The 18,666-nt window shown below is 42.1% G+C and overlaps 2 protein-coding genes across 7 annotated transcripts in view; one reads left to right on the forward strand and one right to left on the reverse strand.

Annotated features, from left to right (window-relative positions):
• The window catches only part of trdn (triadin), a 17,252-nt gene extending 13,164 nt beyond the window's left edge, over positions 1–4,088 (forward strand). For 3 of the 4 annotated variants that reach the window (XM_061704452.1, XM_061704450.1, XM_061704453.1), the window contains 2 exons: positions 593–631; positions 1,199–4,088. In XM_061704452.1, coding sequence (XP_061560436.1) covers positions 593–631; positions 1,199–1,350 — 191 coding nt within the window. In that variant the 3' untranslated portion in view covers positions 1,351–4,088. The remainder of the gene's footprint in view (positions 1–592; positions 632–1,198) is intronic. The other variant, XM_061704454.1, reaches the window with a different exon arrangement.
• On the reverse strand, positions 3,825–15,461 carry clvs2 (clavesin 2). 3 transcript variants are annotated; one of them, XM_061704457.1, is made up of 6 exons: positions 15,177–15,461; positions 14,039–14,485; positions 12,951–13,125; positions 9,168–9,278; positions 8,710–8,960; positions 3,825–8,238 (listed from the first exon to the last, which is right to left on the reverse strand). In XM_061704457.1, exons 2-6 carry the CDS (start codon positions 14,425–14,427, stop codon positions 8,145–8,147), a joined length of 1,020 nt encoding a protein of 339 aa, XP_061560441.1. In that variant the 5' UTR covers positions 14,428–14,485; positions 15,177–15,461; the 3' UTR covers positions 3,825–8,144. The 3 variants fall into 3 exon arrangements, with proteins under 3 accessions (XP_061560441.1, XP_061560439.1, XP_061560440.1); XM_061704455.1 differs by having other exon boundaries at positions 15,123–15,461; XM_061704456.1 differs by having other exon boundaries at positions 14,039–15,461.
• Positions 15,462–18,666: the final 3,205 nt, after the last annotated feature.

The raw sequence follows: 18,666 nt of genomic DNA on the forward strand, positions 1-18,666 counted from the left end.
TATTGACATTTATGATTATATTTAGAATTATGATGGTATGAAAGAAAATCACAAAAATAATGTTCATATATGTAAAATATTTTTTTTACTATTATGTTTTAAATTATTTACAATAAAGCTATATATTTTTGTATGAGCTAAATGAATAATAAATCCATTTAAAAAATTAAGTTCATTTCAATTCACCAATTTTAGGAAGAAAAAAAAACAGTTTTTTACAGAAATATTCATCGCATAAATACTTAGATTAAAGAAACTGAAGAATGGAGCAGATCATATGTAAAAAATAAAATGAGAATTACTGTATTCTTAAAATGCTACATATATTACATACATATTTTTCTTCTAAAAAGCTGGTCGAGCTGTTTAAAAAAAAAAAAAAAAAAAAAGTGGCCCTTAAGCCCCAAAGTTTGTCCACCCCTAGCTTTAGAAGTTCTGTTGTATTTGCACTAATTGTACTAGTTCACATGTTGACTTTTAAACCTTTGACGCATGCTGAAACTACACCACCACCCGTCTTCCTTCAAATCTGACTTCTTGTTAGCATACAACATAGTATCTCAGTCTGTTTTACTGTGTGTGTCTCTCGTAGAAAAGACAGCGGACGAAAGTACAGGAAAGCAGAAATCAGGTCAGTACATGTTCATACATATTCAGTTTGGCATTCGCAAATTCTTCTATTTGCAGGTTTTTATGGTAACCTAACCTTCCTTATTTGCTGAAAAACACACCGATGCTCAGGTCAAAGCACTAAAAGTATTACTTTGGCGCCATCTTGTGGCTTTTAATGCAGAGGACCTTTGTTCAAGTGAATTGAGGAGCTTCATTTCGAAAAAGGTAGTGCTTTGCCGCAAATTTGGTGCCAAATGACTATGTTGAAGTGAGTTGAGGGGTTTCATTGAGATTAATGTAGTGCTTTGTCACCATCTGGTGGCATCTTTTATGAAGGGCATCAATTACTGGTAAATGTTCCCTCCAGCAGGGGGAACTATACATTCAATGTAACTGCAGTTAAACCTCACCACTAGAGGGCAGTGTCAGTCCAAAAGAAGAGGGTTAGTGAGCACTCAGTCAATTCAAACTTTGAAACCTGACCTTGATGATTTTGATTTATTCTGACAGTGACAAGATACACTTCATCATTCACTTCCTGTTTTTATTTCCAAAGTAAAAGTTGACTTCCTGTGTATGTTCGCAGCTCAGCGATACTTCCAGTGTGTTTATGTACCCGGCAAAAATGCGCAGTACCCCCTGCGACCGTTCAGCCCGGCAACGCCGCCCACCGCCGTGCCGCCCGCCCTCAAGTCCCTACTCGAGCAGCAGAGGGCGGCCAGGCCGTTGAGGCAGTAGGGCAGCCTTCAACGTACCCAATCAGGACATCGTACAAGGGACTCTTTTCCATTCGGGGCAACAATGACTGAAATATTAGTTTTTATTTTTCAACTACATAGCTGAGCTCCTGGGGTTTCTCATTCGGATAAAAAAAATAAAAATACAGTATAAGTGAAATGTACATAGCAAGCACATAAAAATTAAGCCTTTTTTTTTTTACTCCATCACTTGATGCTAGGTAGAATTCATAGGATGCTAACACCTCACAGAACCCCACAGAACAGAGAAAAGAGGGCTGGCAGAAAACATCTACATTTGGGAAATTTAGCTAGCTTGAAAATAGAGTGACTTTGTCCAATCATGTTACACGGTTGTAAAACTCGTTGCTAAGTGGTATTCACAGGGCACAGATGGACAATTTTGAAAACATGAAATTAAGGAAAGTAATTATAATGAGAAAACAAACCAAACTAATTGCTTCATTTAAAACGTGTTTTATATACAGTAAATAATAAAAATAAATAGCATTTTATCTTTCTAGCAGACAGAAATCTAATTATTTTCTTTGTTGAGTGACTGCATCGCTTATTCCTACGTGGACATAATAGGGCACATGCCCTATTAAAAAAAAAAGTCAAACAAGAACATTTTGATTACTTTTACAAAGAAAGCGGAAATGTTAGCTCGCTAGCAGATGTAATCAACATTATTTATTTTCTTAGGCGTGTAACACGATTGCGACACTTGTTGCTACATGGAATTCACAAAGGGCACTGATAAAAGTTTTCTCAACAACATAAGTATGAAATACAAAACGTATTTAAAAGAAAGAAAGCCCCCCCCCCCCTAACTGCAGCACCATCTGCTGGATATGATGGGACAGTGGACCATTTGCCCCGAATACAAAAAGTTTTTTTCCCCCATAATTTTGAGTCGCTCTTTTTTGTATTTTTTTAATTTAACTCTGTCAAACCCCAGGAGCCCTGTCTCTTCCACACTTGTGCCCCACCTGCCTCTGGACACATGCTAATGACGCTAATGCTAAAATGCACTAAAATACTTGACAACAACTTGGTTATGATCTGATGTTGATTTACATCTAACTCAGGTTCGAGCGAAATTCTAGCATTAGTCAAATTAAGGGCCTACGTTCAGAGAGAGGAAGTGTGCGTTAGCACGACCAACACCGGAGACCGATCATGTTCATCAGCCGGGCCGATCGGTGACTTAACGTCTTCGGCTGTACGTTAAAGCAACGCCGGCGGCCGGTTGGCTACTAAGCTGGCATTTAGCGATGCCGCACGTTGTCTGTCGATGTCTTACTTGATGAAGAAAGAAAGAAAGCGAGTAGTTTCACAAGACTCCACCGTGTGATAAGATCGGGTTTTTTAAATAAAAAGCGCCCAGTGACCTCGTTGTGTTAGCACCTAGCATACCCTAGCATACGCTAGCATACGTTGCTGCGCTTGCGCAAGGTCCAAGTCACGTGGTTCAGAGCCGTACTAGCCTCAACTGAGTCTTAAGACGTGCGCGGACTTGGAGACAAAACACTTGACAATTCATCCATTAACGTGTTAACATATTATCATCCTAGCATGTTTGATTACCAGACTCTCCTTTATCAGCACCGTCATTAAACACATGCAACAAGAGAATCTGGTAAATGTACCGAAAGGGTTTATATTGTATTCATAGATCTGAAGACTAGATAGGCTAACCGACGTGCCTACGTAACGGCCATCCTGGGGAGGTCGACGTTCCCATTAAAGGCAATGCATGGACATTGAAATTAAGACGTAACTTGCTCAATTCTCAATTGATTTTCACGGTCTACTTTTTTTTTGTCGACGTCAAAGCGTGTGCTATCAATAAAGAACCTTTTTTTCCAGTCAAAAAAATAATTGTACTTGTGAAAGGTTGTTTCCAGTTCTCTGGTTGTGATTGTACAGCGTTGAGAGTAACCTTATACAGCGCAATGTGCTCGCATCCTTGGTCTTTTGGATTTCTCGCAGTCCACACTGACTACTTCGACCTCCCTAGCTTAGCGTTGCCGTAGTCACGCATCTCAAAAGGGGCGAATCTGTTGCCTTTACGTTATCGAGACTAGCATTAGCCTCTGCCAAAACAAATGATACATGCTAGTTGTTGAATTTGTGTTCCTGCTGAAACCAGTTTGGGACGCAATCATCACCCTTGTATAATTAGCATGAAGCTAACTAACATGCTAACATGAGCTAACCACTTAGCTAGCAAGCTAATGAGCCAACTAGCAGGTGTTTAGTGCGCTGCTTCTTGTTTTTCAGTCACAAAAAGTTGTGTGAATTTGAGGGCTGTACTGTCAACATGGTTCCCGATTTTAATAAATAATATTAACAATTATTATTTATAATAATGATGATGATGAAGGAACCAGTGGCGTGTGTGAATCCAGATGTGAATACTTTTCGTTTTGTTTTTATTTAATTTTAAGTTTATACAAGTTGTAAGAGGAAGCAGGTTGTTGCACAAGTTCATGTTCCTTAAATATGAATCATAATAATCATAATTCAGTACACCTGACAATGTTGGTCAACTTTAATAAGGGGAAAAAAAGAGGCAGCAAAAGTTCATATTACAAAATAAATTATAACATTTGATTTTTCATCACTAACAGGGAAAACAAGATCAAACAATATTTATTAATTATAATAAAACCATAAGTATTGACACATGAGTGGAATATTTGTTCGGTTATCACATCATTCGTATATAAACTACTGTTTTTTTTTTTGTATTATGAAACTAGTACGTACGTTTTCAGTTTTAATCCTTTCTTTCAACAATTATAACATTATTGTCATATAAAAAATAATACAGTACTGCTAATATTAATTTTATGAAATAGCATGTCAATTATGTACTCCCATTTAACAAGTACGATTAGTAAACAATGAACAAAAGATTTTATTGGTGCCACTATTTCCACATTACTCAACTGCAGACGAGAGGAGACATTCTTGTTGTACATTTATTTTGGGGTAAAATATACAATAGCTATAGTAATAATAGTAATAATTGTATAAAAGTGGAGTCTAAATCGTGTCACAATCCTGGAGAGGTGCTGCTCTTTTGGTTAGCAACACAGCTCAAATCAATTAGGTATTTCATTTCTTCATTATTAAGGAAATACAGTGACCATCATCTTTTTTTAAAAAAGAGTTGAAATTGAGGCAGTGTGTGACAAAGTGCGTCCACCTTTATTTTTACACCTCGACAATTTTTCAACACACTTGAACACGGCGCTAACGCTAGCTCACCGGACGTCGCTTTGCTTTGATCTGACGTGAAATTGTCTGTAGTTGTGAACGCGAGTGTGAACAGCGTGTTTTTTTTCTATACTTGCCCTGCGATTGGCTGGCAACCAGTTTTGAGGGTGTACCTCGCCGCTCGCTCAAAGTCAGCTGGGATAGGCTCCAACTCATTCGCAGCCCCAGTGACGATAAGCGGATGGATAAAATAAAGCGTCATTCTGAATCCTAAAAGCTCAAACACCTCAGGATTATTTAAAAAAAAAAATTAAAAAAAATACATAACCTGTTTGTTGACTTTGGCAGAGATAAACAAACATTATGTCAGTGCAGAATATTAATCATAATCATAATAATAACACTTAATGGCTGCATGCAGCTTTTACAACAAAATAATATATGACACACAGTGAACAATAATAACTGCAATAGCTCATAATGACATAAATATCATTATGACAGTTGGTCCCTGCCGGCCATTTCATTAGGTACACTGTCAGCTGACATCCAATACGGAAATATTAACGCTGACTTTTGATTGACACTGTCAGAGAGATAATAATTTAACAATATGCTTATCATTATTGTTGTTGTGCTTGTAAAAGTACTTTTATACATTTCTAATATTTTAATTTCTTGACACGTGTCAAGCAAAAGTGAGCATTATTATCTCTGTCAAGACTATTAAAAGACAAATAAAAAGTGTGTGTAAATATGATTTGCTCGTGTCTATAAACAATCACAATTCCGATGATTTCCTGTGCATGTGTAAGACATAAAAAAATAAAATAATGTCATTTAAATGAACGCTAGTTGTTCCCCAAAATTGTTTTTGTTCTACAGCAAAAAAAAAAAAAGTGACTCACTTAAGTCAGATGTAGAACAAAATAGCTGCCGACGATGCTGGTTTGTTGCAGCAAATGATTTAAAAAAAACAACCATTTTAATACTACTGTGAATGGACAATGTCACAGAGAACATTCGAAATGCTGAACTATTCAAATAATTGTCATTACATTTCTTAAACAAACACTTGTGTCAAATACTGCAAGTAAATAAATAATAGTCACTGTGAGGTGATAAAGTGTTTTCATTTGGAATAAAAGTGTGTTTCCTGTCTTTCTTTACATACATACATTTAATTTTTATTTGTTTCGGATGAAAGATGACTAGAAACTAGAATGTGCAGTTTTTGTAGAAATTCTGTGTAAACGCTGAAGAGCTGACACTGGACTGAAATGTGGAATTGAGAAAAAAAAAAGAAGCTAAATTCAAATGACGTGATGTAAAATATCTGCATTGATTAGTGAATGTTGTCATGGAAAATGTAGAATACTAAAAATGTGAACATTTTGGGAATGTTAAAAAATGTCCTAAATGAGCTGAAGAGTTTTTAGTTGGAATGGTTTGAATCAGTTGAATACGTAGCTAAATATGGAATGATGCGTTAAATTTGGAAAATGTTTCTATTCATTTGAATGGGAATTATTTACATGGGAAATGTGGAATTTTTGGGAAAGGTGGTAATTTTTGCACTGTGTAAAAATGGTCATGGATTTTGTCAATATTTTGACATTTGAATAGCTGGAATTGGTTAGGAAATGTGGAAATTACGCTAACATGTAGGCTAGCTAGAGGGCGCTATGTTAGCGGCTGATGCTAGAATTTACAAAACTAAATATACTGATTTCAGCGTGTAAAATATTGTAGAACTAAAACAAGCTCCTATTTGAGATTTTTACCAGATGTTTTATGTACATTAAAGAAATCGTTAACTTAGCCTAGTGGGTTAGTTAGCTTCAAAACTTAATTAGCTGCTAGCATCACTCCATTGACAAAAGCACTCGCAAAACTGAACAGTTGCTAGGCAAAATTTAGAATTTGTACGCACAAACGCCATTCCGAATTTGTCACTTTAGCGAGCACGCGCCACCGAACTTTACGGTACGGCACATTTTTTTTCCTCGACAAAAACACAAAGAGTACATAAGTGCTTTGTTTATGATGTACGAGCACGTACTACATTTTAGGTGCATTTATTTAGAATTTTAGACTTGGGACTTAGCGGCACGTTGGACGACTGGTTGGAGCGTCTGCCTCACAGTTCTGAGGACCGGGGTTCAAATCCCGGCCCTGCCTGTGTGGAGTTTGCATGTTCTCCGCCGTGCCTGCAGGGGTTTTCTCCGGACACTCCGGTAGGTTAATTGGAGACTCCAAATTGCCGTAGGTGCGAATGGTTGTTTGTTTATGTGTGCCCTGCAATCGGCTGACAACCGGTTCAGGGTGTACCCCGCCATCCTGCCCGATGATAGCTGGGATAGGCTCCAGCATTCCCGCGACCCTTGTGAGGAGAAGCGGCTCAGAAAATGGATGGATGGATGGACTTGGGACTTTTTCTGTTGCGCTATTAATAGCCATGGAACATAGATTACCATTTGAGTGTTGGTTTAGTTTAGCTTAAAAGCAATTTTAGAATTTATGTATAATTTCAGCAGGATTTTTATAAAGGTATCCCAAATAAATGGGTGGATGGATAATTATGAAGTACGAGTAGTAGTTACAAGATTCTAGCTGTGTTTTTTCCATAATTGTACATGTAGATGGTATTTAGACTTTTTCGTTGAGCTACATTTGAATCGTTTTTTTGCGGTACGTCTGCCAAGTGATTTAATCTGCATTAAAACTAGAAAATATCATGAATATCTTCATAATGTATGTACGTGCAACATTTTATCTTTGTTTATTCAAAATTTTGCGCGTAGATGCCATTTGGACTTTTTCGCATAGCTATCTTAGCTTTGCATAGCTAGCACGTGCGACGGTACGGACGCTAGCATTTTGGACTGGATTAAAACTACAAAGAAATCACAAATAAGATGTTCATAATGTACAAGGAGTATGTTCTACATTTTAGTTTGATTTAGCGTCACAGCAGTAACTAGCTTTGGTGCTAATGCTAAAAGAAAAAAAACATACTTTCAGTCTAATGGATAATTATTACTATTAGTAATACTTTTGTTGTTAATGATTTAGTAGTTAATCAATATGGCGGGATATAAACACTGATGACATACAGTATTTGGGTCATGTGACGTTGTCTGCTAGAGGTTGCTGTCATCAAAAATCAAAATGGAGGTTGATGTTATGAGAGTTATTGATCAGAAGCAAACCAAAATATTGGTCATTAGTTTTTTTCCATAAAGGGAGGTTTGCCGGTCCGTCTCGACGTCCATCTTACTCGTCCAGAGCCGTCGCGCTCCCGGTTCCAAAGATGTCAGAAAAGCTCGCGTCCAAATGTCCGTTTGTCCCGTCGCTTGCGGGGCCGATTGGGTGCGGGAATCGTTCGAAGACAATCAATCTTAAGTCCAAGTCGGACTTTGGCGGACATGGCACTTGACAAGGAAACACAGAAGTCCACCAGGAAGTCGGAAGTAGAAGAAATCTCTCTCTGAGGCATTCCACACAGAGACGCTCGCAAGGGATTTCCGGAAGGTTCCGAGTGGCTTTTTTTTTCTCAGTTTGTTTTTAGTCCAGCGAGAGCAGCGGTTGCATGTTGTCCTCGTCGCGTTTGGCCTTGTCAGGTCGCTTTAGGACGCCGGGCTCCACCACCGACTGGGACCTTTAAGGTTGACAGCATGCTAGCGTGTTAGCATTAGGGCGCTAAATCTATACATACAGTACGGTCTTTATGATTTGTAAATAGCGTTATCCTATATTAATGTAAGATCATGTGAACTTTACCCTTTAAAATAGAGGCTTTAAGGTGATTTATTTTCCCGGCAGAAACGTAGTTATGGGTAGGCATAAGAAAGATGCTCGATGAAGTTGCATCCATTTTTCTAGGTCATAGTAGAGGTATTTGATTGACAGCCGACAGTTGAGTCGGGCGTCGTTTTCAGTGCATTCGGCGTACACGCCCACAGCCTCTGTGAGACAGTGGGGCTTGATGTTTCACACATTTGAGGCCTCGTTTTATATGGACCTATTTTCACTTTAAAATCACATTTTTTATTTATTTTCAATTTTTTTGGAAAGCACCCTAGACGTTTCTGGACTTTTGCATTTATCTTTTTTGTTCTTTTTGTCTCACCTCTTCATGTTTTTTGGCGAGAGGTCTTTGTCCAGATCTCTGTGCAGGTCCTGCACAGAGACCGCGTAGGCCTCCGGTCCTCCGTCAGGTCCCGCGTCCGTTTCGGGGTCCTCGTCGTAGGCGTGCTCCAGCAGGGCCCTGGCCCAGGTGCCCATGTCGTACGGCGGCATCATCCCGCCCAGCTCTGACGGCAGGATCTCCGGATGCAGCAGCTGGTGGAGGCTGGTCAGGTTGTTGCCGTGCATGAAGATCTACGCTCACGACAACAGCCGAGATACATTTAGGAAGACTCCGTACATCGTCGCTTAAATTCCGTTCAGAATGAGCTCTATTCAGAGTTGGTCCGAGCTTAAATGGCACTCTGTGCTAGACCTCCCTGTGAAGCTTTGTCCTAAAGTAATTTGAGCAACATTGGATGGCGCTGAATCGTTTCGCGGTGTACTGCGGGCTTTCCTCACCCGCTTCCTGGTCTTGTCCTTAAGGAAGGGCCTGATGACGGTGTAGAGGGCGTGGATGTACCATGGCTGGTTCACAAAGTGGATTCCTCCAAAGCGCGCGGGAAAACTGTCCTGTCGCAGTAGCGGGAAAACATACAAATACAAACAGTTACTTAACATCCCACAGTGCAGGAGAAGTAAGTGTCTCTGTCGCAGCGTTCCGCTATCTCCTCTCACTAATCCGCCATCGCCGATACTACCGAAATTTGCGCGTCACCGTCGTGCCTCCCTTTCCGTGGCGGCGCCTTTTACACAGAAAAGCAGCACGGGAAAGTGACGGTCAATGTAAAAGAGGCTAAAGTCTCAAACGCTAACACCTGACATGGCGTCATAAGAAGGATGAGCATGGCTACTTCCTGTCACCATAAAAAAAAAAGACTTGTATGAACTTCCTGTGCTGCTGGATTCGATTATGAGATGTAATCGGGCAGCTGGGAGGAAATGATCTGCTCTCTATTTTCAGACCCGATGTTCGGAACGACAAGAAGTCAGGATGTAGACAACTGCCGCGATGTTAACAGACGAGGATTTTCCAGAAGGCTCTCATGGATCTTGAAGATGTTTCATCACCAATCATGTCTTTTTTCACACTTTCTGGTTCAATTCGATGCACATCGTGCTGCTCATTTATGCAATTTGATGGAACAAATATAAGAAATTCACTAGTAAATGTCAGTCAGTTCTTCTGGATTTTGTTGAGTTCAGCAGAGAAGAACACAAAGAACATGTCACTACACATACGGAAATACGTACTCATGAAAATATGTTCAACATCCAAAGTCAATGTAAACATCCTTCAAGTTCTGAAAGATGGTTACTTGACGACTTGCGATCGCAACCAGCCAGTCACACGCTGTCAACAATCATTTTCATGTTTAAGGTCCAAAGGCCTTAGGTGGACTTTTATGACTAGAGAGTATAAAAAAAAATAAATAAATAAAAAAATCTATTTTGGGATGTTTGCTGCAGGTCAGTGCAAAGCTTGACAGGAATCGAAGGTGACAGCATCCGGCAAATTCTGTCCATAAGTACGACAGCGCGACCAGGTTAAGAACTTAGAAGTGAAGTCAGAAGTCTTTTTCACGCTATTTTCGGGCCGGAACAGAAAATCGCCTTTGCCTTTTAGACAGAACAGCAGATGACATCAGTGCCGCAAAATGGTTGCTTTCAAAGGACAATTGCTTTCAGCACAACGGGGCGGGACTCAGGTTTTGAATTTGACACCCCTCTACCGTTAACGCGGAATTCCTTTAAAGAGGCGATGTCCCGCGACCGGCCCGCCTCTGGCGCTACATCGGATGCCAGCAACTTCACAGGTTGACTTTTAAAGTGCAGGCTGGCTCTCATCTTAAAACTATTTAGTAAAACGCAAACTTGAGCTTTTTCCCTGCAGGCTGCACTTTACCTCCTTAAAAAAAAAAAAAAAAAAAATATATATATATATATATTTTACCGCTGCGAGACATTTTGCTTCATCTTTGGATAGATGACAAGTGACAGTATCAGGCTATTCCTGCTCTACTTATTTTGCTCATCTGTCCATCCCCGGTTTTCACTTCACCCGGATGTGCTGCCCACCTATGTCGTTTTGCGCGTTTGTATCAGTCTGTCCGAGGAGCACGAGCACCTGTGTTTCATCGCCAACGTGGTTTTCCATGCAGCTCTGTCTCATTCTAACCTGCTCTACTTGACACCCGTGTCTCGTCTCGTGTCCCGTCTATGCACCTGTGTCTCATCAGGGTATCCAGTTTATAAACCCACCTGTGTCGCATAGTGTCTTATAAATCTGATAATTGGTCTTCTTCCCTGTGTCTCAATCTTGTCACGCTCGCGCCACCTGTGTCTCTCCCATGAACAACCCCTCCTATTGTTCCCTCCATCTGTGTCCTGTCTCGTCTCGTGTCCTGTCTGTGCACCTGTGTCCGGTGCATATAACCAACTGTGTCTCGTTGCATCTTAAAAATCGGTCTTGGTGGTCTTCCTATCTGTGGCTCATCAATCTGTACTGTCATTGTCAACCTGTGTCTCATTTGCGTCCTCTCGCCTGTGTCTTGCTAGCCTTATTTTGTGTGCCCGGCCACTTTGTTTTCCCACTTGTGCCCCGTCGTGCTATCCTGTCACCGTCAGTCTGTCCTAGTGCCTCGTCGCCATGTGTCTTCGCGTTTCCCCATCTGTGTTGCATTTGCGTGATGACATCATGTGTGACTGTCGCTCCCTGATGCGTTGCTATATCTTTTTTTTTTTTTTTTTTGTCATTCTCCTTTTTCTTTTAGAGCAATTTTCATTCATCAATTACAATTTTGTCTCTCCGGCACTTGGCAACACAGCAGCTGGTTATACAAAGCTCATAAATGAAAGGGCAGTGGAGCGATGCATAAAACATCACGCACACACACACACACACACAAAACAAAGACGAGCCCATCTGGAGGAGAGGCCAGAGCAGACAGGCAGGCAGGCAGTCGGGCCGGTTGCCGTGGAAACGCCGGGAGGGTGGGATGTGTGTTACGGAGCCGGTGGAAGGAGAACGTCGGGGTCCAACAAAGCACGTTGCGTCATGCGAGCGGCTGCATTTTTAAAATGCTGATGAATGAATGAATGCCACGTGTCATAAGATGTCAGCATTTTCTCTGGTTGATGAAGACGAGAGAGGGGGAAGATTGGGGGGGATGTTGGGGTACCGGGGGGGGGGGGGGGTTGAAAAAAAAGTGTTGAATTCCATTTAATTCTATGCCATTATGTCATACCTGTGTGTGTTTTTAAAAAAGTATATTATTATCGGGTGCTATTTTTTCTCATTTCTCTGTGCTAGGAAGCTATAAACAGTTGTCAGTTTTAAACTAGGATTAGCTCAATGTATAGCAGCTAGCATGCAAGCAATAATTAGAGCCAAATTCAAAAATGGCCTCAACCATGCATCCACCTGCCCCAGATTCTGAAACAAAAAAATCCAAGGCAATTTGCCAACAGACAGAATGACATCACTGGCACAGCCTAATTTATGCAAACACGAGTGAAGCGGACATTTCGACTGCAGCTCATGCTAATCATGTTAGCATTTTCATCTTTTCAAACAATACAATACAAACAAAAATAAAATGCTTTTTCTTTTTTTTTTTTTAATGTAAAGCAAACAATCCAGAGAGGCGTCACTCCCATTTACCATTCTTTAATCCCCTAACAACGTTGTAATCCTGCAGGATTATGACTGGATTGGTCTGAATCCTGCTCACTGTTCACCTGCCGCACCTCCCTGAAGGCTAAATTATGCATAATAATCATATTATCACGAGAAAATGAGACAAGTGTGTAGGCTGAGTGAGCGCACAAAGCTAAAATGATGATACAATAATAGGAATAAAAAAAGCCTTTAGGCGGCGGTGACGAGCGCACATCCGCCTCACAGTTCGGAGGTCGGGAGTTAGAATCCGTGCTCCGGCCTTCCTGTGTGGCGTTTGCTCGTTCTCCCCGTGCTCGCGTGGGTTTCCTAAGATTTTTGTTCTCACTAAAAGACATACAGGAGAGTACAGAGAGTCCAATCTGGCTGCTGTCAACTCAGCGCGGCAACGCACGACTGCGCTGGTGATCCCAAGGCTTGTGGCCTACAGGCCATTTGATTAAGACGCTCCCAAAAAAAACGACTAAAACGCCCGACATCGTCATGATTCACGCGAAGGGACTCCTTCTCGTCACGGGAGCGGCACAACCCTGGATGCTAACGCGTAGAACGACTTCTGCGTTTACCTGCAGCCCCTCGATGGCGAGCCTGAGCATGCTGGGCGTGAGCTTGGAGGCTTGCTTGAAGGTGAAGTTGCTCCAGTCGATGACCAGGATGAAGCCGTTCACCTGCAGCTCGGCGTCCTCGATCATGGACTCCAAGGACAGCAGGATGGACCTCAGGATGTCCACAAACATGTACCTGACGACATGTCACATATAGTCGACACACTTCGTTAGATATGACACTTAGATGCAAAGCTTGGTATCCTAACACGTAGAATTTTAGAGTGACAAAAAGTGGTAGAGGACATCCTACCACCACAATATGGTGTCAAAACGTTGTGACTTTGGGCTTGGGGCCCAAAAAAGTCGGGCAGTACATGGTAGGGTGCTAAAAATCAATCCATTTAATATTATCCCAACAATAAAGTGGGGAAAAAGTGGTACAGTACATGTTACTACAACAATAGTACTTGGTACCTTAGTGGTAGGGTACATGGCACCCCAAATGTTAATGTGCCACAAACATTATTTCATAGTAACTAAAGGGCAGAGTGTCAAAAAGTGGTACACTAATGATACCCCACCATAAAGTGGTTTCTTACATGGTAACTCAAGTATGCCAAAAAGTGGTACAGTGTTTGGTACAAAAACTGGTACCCTGCACGGTACCACAAAGTACCAGAAACGACGCCAGAAACTGATATGGTACCATACATGGTACCCTCACAGTAGGGTGGTAAAAAGTGATACAGTACATGGTACCCCAACAAAAGTGTGCTACACAGTGGTACATACACGTGGTGCCAAAAAGTGGTGCCGTACTATACATAGCAGCCCACCGATAGAGTGCCCCAAAAACCTCTAAAGAAAAAGGGGCCTCGTACATTGGTACCCCAATGAAGGGGTGGCAAAATAAGATGCAGTACGTGGTACCCCAACTTTAAAATGCCAGGGTACCAAAATGCACTTCAAAAAAATCCACCAGGAAGTTGTAGAAAGTGTATGGTACCTTTACTGTACGGTGCCTAAACGGTACCTTCACTCATCATGTCTTTAGTGTGTGTGTGTGTGTGTGTGTGTGTGTGTGCGTGTGTGCGTGCGTGTCTTACCTGCTCTGGTCCCAGTTGGCGGCGAAGAGGAGCAAGATCTTCCTCCCGTGCCGGTCCAGGTTGGCCAGCACGCCGGGGAATCCGTCCTTGAGCGCCTGCTTAATTCCGGGGTCGGTGGCCTTCAGGTTCTTGAACATGTCCAGGTTCTGCTGTCTGTACTCAAAGTACTGGGCCAGCAATCTGAAGGCCTCAAAGTGATTAAACTTCCTGGCCCGCAGGAACCTGAGGATGAAGGCGTCGTCCGTGCGCAGGAAGCCGATGTCCGGCCGGGTGATGATCATGTCGCGCACCTCTTGGATGTCCTGGTGGAGCGTCTCCGGGTTTTCCTTCAGTTCCGCTTTGGCCTTCTCCAGGGTGGCCGCCGACAAGCCGGCCTGCAGGTGAGTCATCTCAGCGGGAGCCCGGTCGCGATATTCCCTCCCCGAGACTCTTCTTCTTCTGCAGGTCCTACAAGGCAGGTTTATTTTTACAGCATAAAATGACGCCTGAAGCAAATGACACGCCTCGACTAGGCACCAAGATGTCAATAGATGGCGTCAAAGTACTATTTGGTCTAAATGAAACTCCTCGACTCACTTCAACATAGTTCCTTGGTGCCAAGATGTTATTAGATGGCAGAAAAGCATTTTATTTGTCTAAATGAAACTCTTCGACTCGTTTCAACATAGCTCCCGGGTAGCGACATGCCACAAGAAGGCCCCAAAGTAATCCTTTTACTGCTTTGGCCTAAGCACAAAAACAGTTCACGTTTTTAGCAAATAACGGAGGGGAGCTTCGCCCAAAATCCTCAAATAGGCGAATCTGCCATGAATACCGAGCCGCCAACATGCAGCTGTTCGCTGTAGCTGCTTTTGCGCCCGCTCTATATTTTCATCCAAGACCGTTCAGTGATTCGCAGACCAGCAGTCACATCAATTCCAATCGATTTTTTGACTCACGGGACGCCGGCCTGAACGCGTGTGTGCCGGTTACCGCCAAACGTCCAACATTTCTGAGATGCTGCTGCTGCTGCTGCTTGGCGCCATGTCAGAACCGTATGTACGTACGCGTGCGTGCGCGTGCGTGTGTGAGATGACGACATCACCTTCTCCCCCCACGGAGGAGGCCAAGCAAGCAATGCGGCACCAGGCTGCAGCACCTGCTACATCACCGACACCCTCATCTTCTTCATGATGCTCAAGGTTCTCCTTGCTCCCTCCTCCTCCTCCTCTTTCTCCTCCGCTTGAAATTATCCAAGTTGTACGTCCATTTGCACAGGTGGGTCCGGTACGCTCCGTTTCCCGGGTTGTGTTGGCTTCTGTTGTGCAGCGGGGGAGGCTTTCGGGTGGGGTGCGCCACCAGGATTAGCGTCTGTGCAGGGTCTGCTGCTGCTGCTGCTGCTGCTGCTGCTGCTGCCGTCTGTTCTGCCGCCTGAGTGAGTGACAACAAGCTGAGCCGGTGTGGGGGGGATGATGATGATGAGGATGATGGCGAAAGAAGGGGGGAGGAAGGGGAGGAGAGGGAGCACGTGCAGGACAAAAGCAAGCAAATAATAATGGGAGGATGAAGATGAGGAGGAGGATGGTGGTAAACTTGTATCCTGAGGCAAAATGTCAACATCAGTTTTTTTGGTTTTTTTTTTTGGTCTTTCTCTCTATTTTTGTTCACTCTTTTCTACATCCAAATGCAATTTAAAAAAAAAAAACATACAAGCAATAATTGATTAGAATGCACAGTAAATTCACTATACTGCACTAAGAAAATTAAACATTGCCTACGACATTAGAATGTTTTGTCATTTTAATATTATACATTCAATATTTGATTTTGGCGTGGGGGGTTGGTGGCGGGGCACCTGTCAGCTGTGATTGGCTACCGGTGGAGCCAATCAAATTAATGGTGGGGGGGGGGGGGGGGGGTATAAAAGAGGTTTGGGGCCGACTGGCAGCTGCTTGGACGTAAAATTGATTGTTTATGACGCCATCAGGTGGTGGACACATTGAATGACAAGATGGAGGGAGAGTAGCGTCACTCTCTGGTCACTTTTGGGTTGTTTTAGGAATCACACATTGCGTTGCACACACACACACAATAGAAAATATATCAGCAGGACAGGACAACAACATGCAAAGTGCACAAACATAAAGTTCTGTATTTACTGTAATTAGTTGATCATAATCTGGACCAGGGCAAAGAACAGTTGTGTCATCAGCAGAAAGTATAAATGTTAACTTTTTTTTCAACGTATTTGTAATATCATATATATAGATGAGAAATAATTTGGGGCCTATTTGTAATACCATTAATATAGATAAGAAATCATTTTGGGCTTAATAAAGACCCTTGTGGGACACCTCATCCCATTGGTAATTAATTGAATATAGTGTTATTTATTAATATGTATTGAATCTAATTACTTAAATACATTCTAATCCAATGAATGATTACCTAGTCCCCTGATTGCATAATGTTATTTTTTTTGCAAAATGTCATGGTTTACATTCGTGTCAAACCTTTTTTTTTTTTTTCAAGATCAATACATATCCCTGATATCATCAATCTTTTGTCAATTGTATCGGTTATTTCCTGTTTTTTTTTAACAAAACCTGCTGTTGAAGTTGAGTCATTTTTTATCGAAGCCGTGCTATCGTCGATGATCTGACATAGACGCGCCACCATTTATATACAACACATTAAAAAAGTGAATTTCACGTCACATGTCCCCTTTAAAGTTGTTCCAAAAGTACTTTGCTTGGGATGTGTTGTCCAGTACTGTACAGTGTACAGTACAGTATAAGTACAGTGCAGTACTTACATTGAGCTGGCATGCAGTAGTAGAAGACGAGCAGCAGGTGGCAGCAAAGCAACACTACTAAATTTCCTGTACAAGTTGACGTCTTTACACTGTAACGAAGTCTCCTAAAGAAAACGAGCATGTTGTCATAGTAACAGGGCATTTAGATAGATAGATCGATCGATCGCTAGCTAGATAGATAGATAGATAGAAAAGCAGCTCCCCAAAACACCCCCACTCCCCTTTTCATGTGGGGTAAACCCAGTGACCCCACATTAGGACCAGACAGGGAATGGGCGGGGCATGATGGGAGGATGCAAGTGAAGGAGAAGTATGGACAGATTGAAAAAGAAGAAGAAAAAGAAGAGAGATTAACATGAAAGCTTCACCTCCGACCCCCTCCGTGGAGGGAAGGGCGGACTGGCCGCCCCACACTTCAAACGAGCACACACAGCACTCAAGTTCAATTACAATCTTCATTTTTTTCCCCCTCCTCTTCCGCCATCTTTAGGCTTTTGTGCTCACCTCGCCACCGAATCTCTGCGTCAAATTCAAAACATGCACATTGGTGCACCTTCACAAGCAGAAATATCTTTTAAAAAATAACAGTAAATAAACCAATCAGTCGTTAACTGACAGTTTCAGGTTGTTTTTTTCCACCTCTGAGCATTTTTTGCTTTGCTCTCCAGGGCCACCACTCCGAGGCCGAGTAGCGACAGTGCTGAACTTTCTCCATTTATAGACAAACTGTCTACTGATAATTCTGACATATTTTTGTGAGCGTTTCCAATCTCAAAAAACGTGTGTGTTTATTTTCTAAGGCAGGACAGCGTTAACCAAAACCTTCAGTTTCGTCGCATTGATTGAACCTTAGGTTGGCTGACTCCTTACGGATTAGCCCTTTAGAGTGCCTCATTGTCACGGCCTGGAAAAGATAACCCGGTGAGATATATCCCAGCCACCGGCAGGTTTAAGAAGGTGTACCTAATGAAGTGTCCGGTGAGTAATTACATTTAAGGAAACAAACCGTGGCACGGATGTGTGACTGTGGAGTAACATGCAAGCTGATTGGCTGAGTTTGTGTGTGGATGGGGGGGAGGGGCGCAACGGTGGGCCCATTCAGACTTTGAGGGTTAGTGGGTCCAACCACAATCATAAACAAACACACACACACATTGATAAAGAAGTCCATTCAAGTCGGCTGACAAATGACAAATGAAGCATGAGACAAAAAAAGAGAGAGCGAAACTACCCCCACCCCCACCACCCACTCCCAATTGCCCCCCACCCCAGTCAGTCTCCATTATGGAGTGTGTGAGACTTGGCAGGAGGGTAATATCTCACGGGAGTCCCAAATGAAAAGAGCTTTATGAGCTCTCTCTCCTCCCGTGGTTGGAAAACTTCACATCGTGCGTGGTGACAATAGAAATTATGTCAGCAGGAGAGGAAGACACGCAACGTGCGCAAACACAAATGCGGAATAAACACGACGTGAATACACAATGGAGATGACGTTGCAGTCCACAATTGGGCAGATCAAGTCTTCCATTGGACAGCTTTACTCACTGGACATTATTGCGTGAACTTCAATTACAGTAACTCATCTTTGCATTTTATAGAAATATTTACAATTGTCAAACTCTTTTTTAAATATTTACAATTCATTTGTGACTTAAAGATAAAATGGATATTATAGTTGGCAAAATAAAGAAATTATAGAACATAATTATTCATATCATGCAATTATATTATTTCTGAATATACATTTTTTTAATTATTTAAAATAATGCTCAAGAATAGAAGTAAAAGTACAGACGTGTATGTCACCAACACGCATTCTGGGGAAGCGCCACGT

This window comes from Phycodurus eques, chromosome 18, assembly GCF_024500275.1.
Source record: "Phycodurus eques isolate BA_2022a chromosome 18, UOR_Pequ_1.1, whole genome shotgun sequence".
Lineage (NCBI taxonomy): Eukaryota > Metazoa > Chordata > Actinopteri > Syngnathiformes > Syngnathidae > Phycodurus > Phycodurus eques.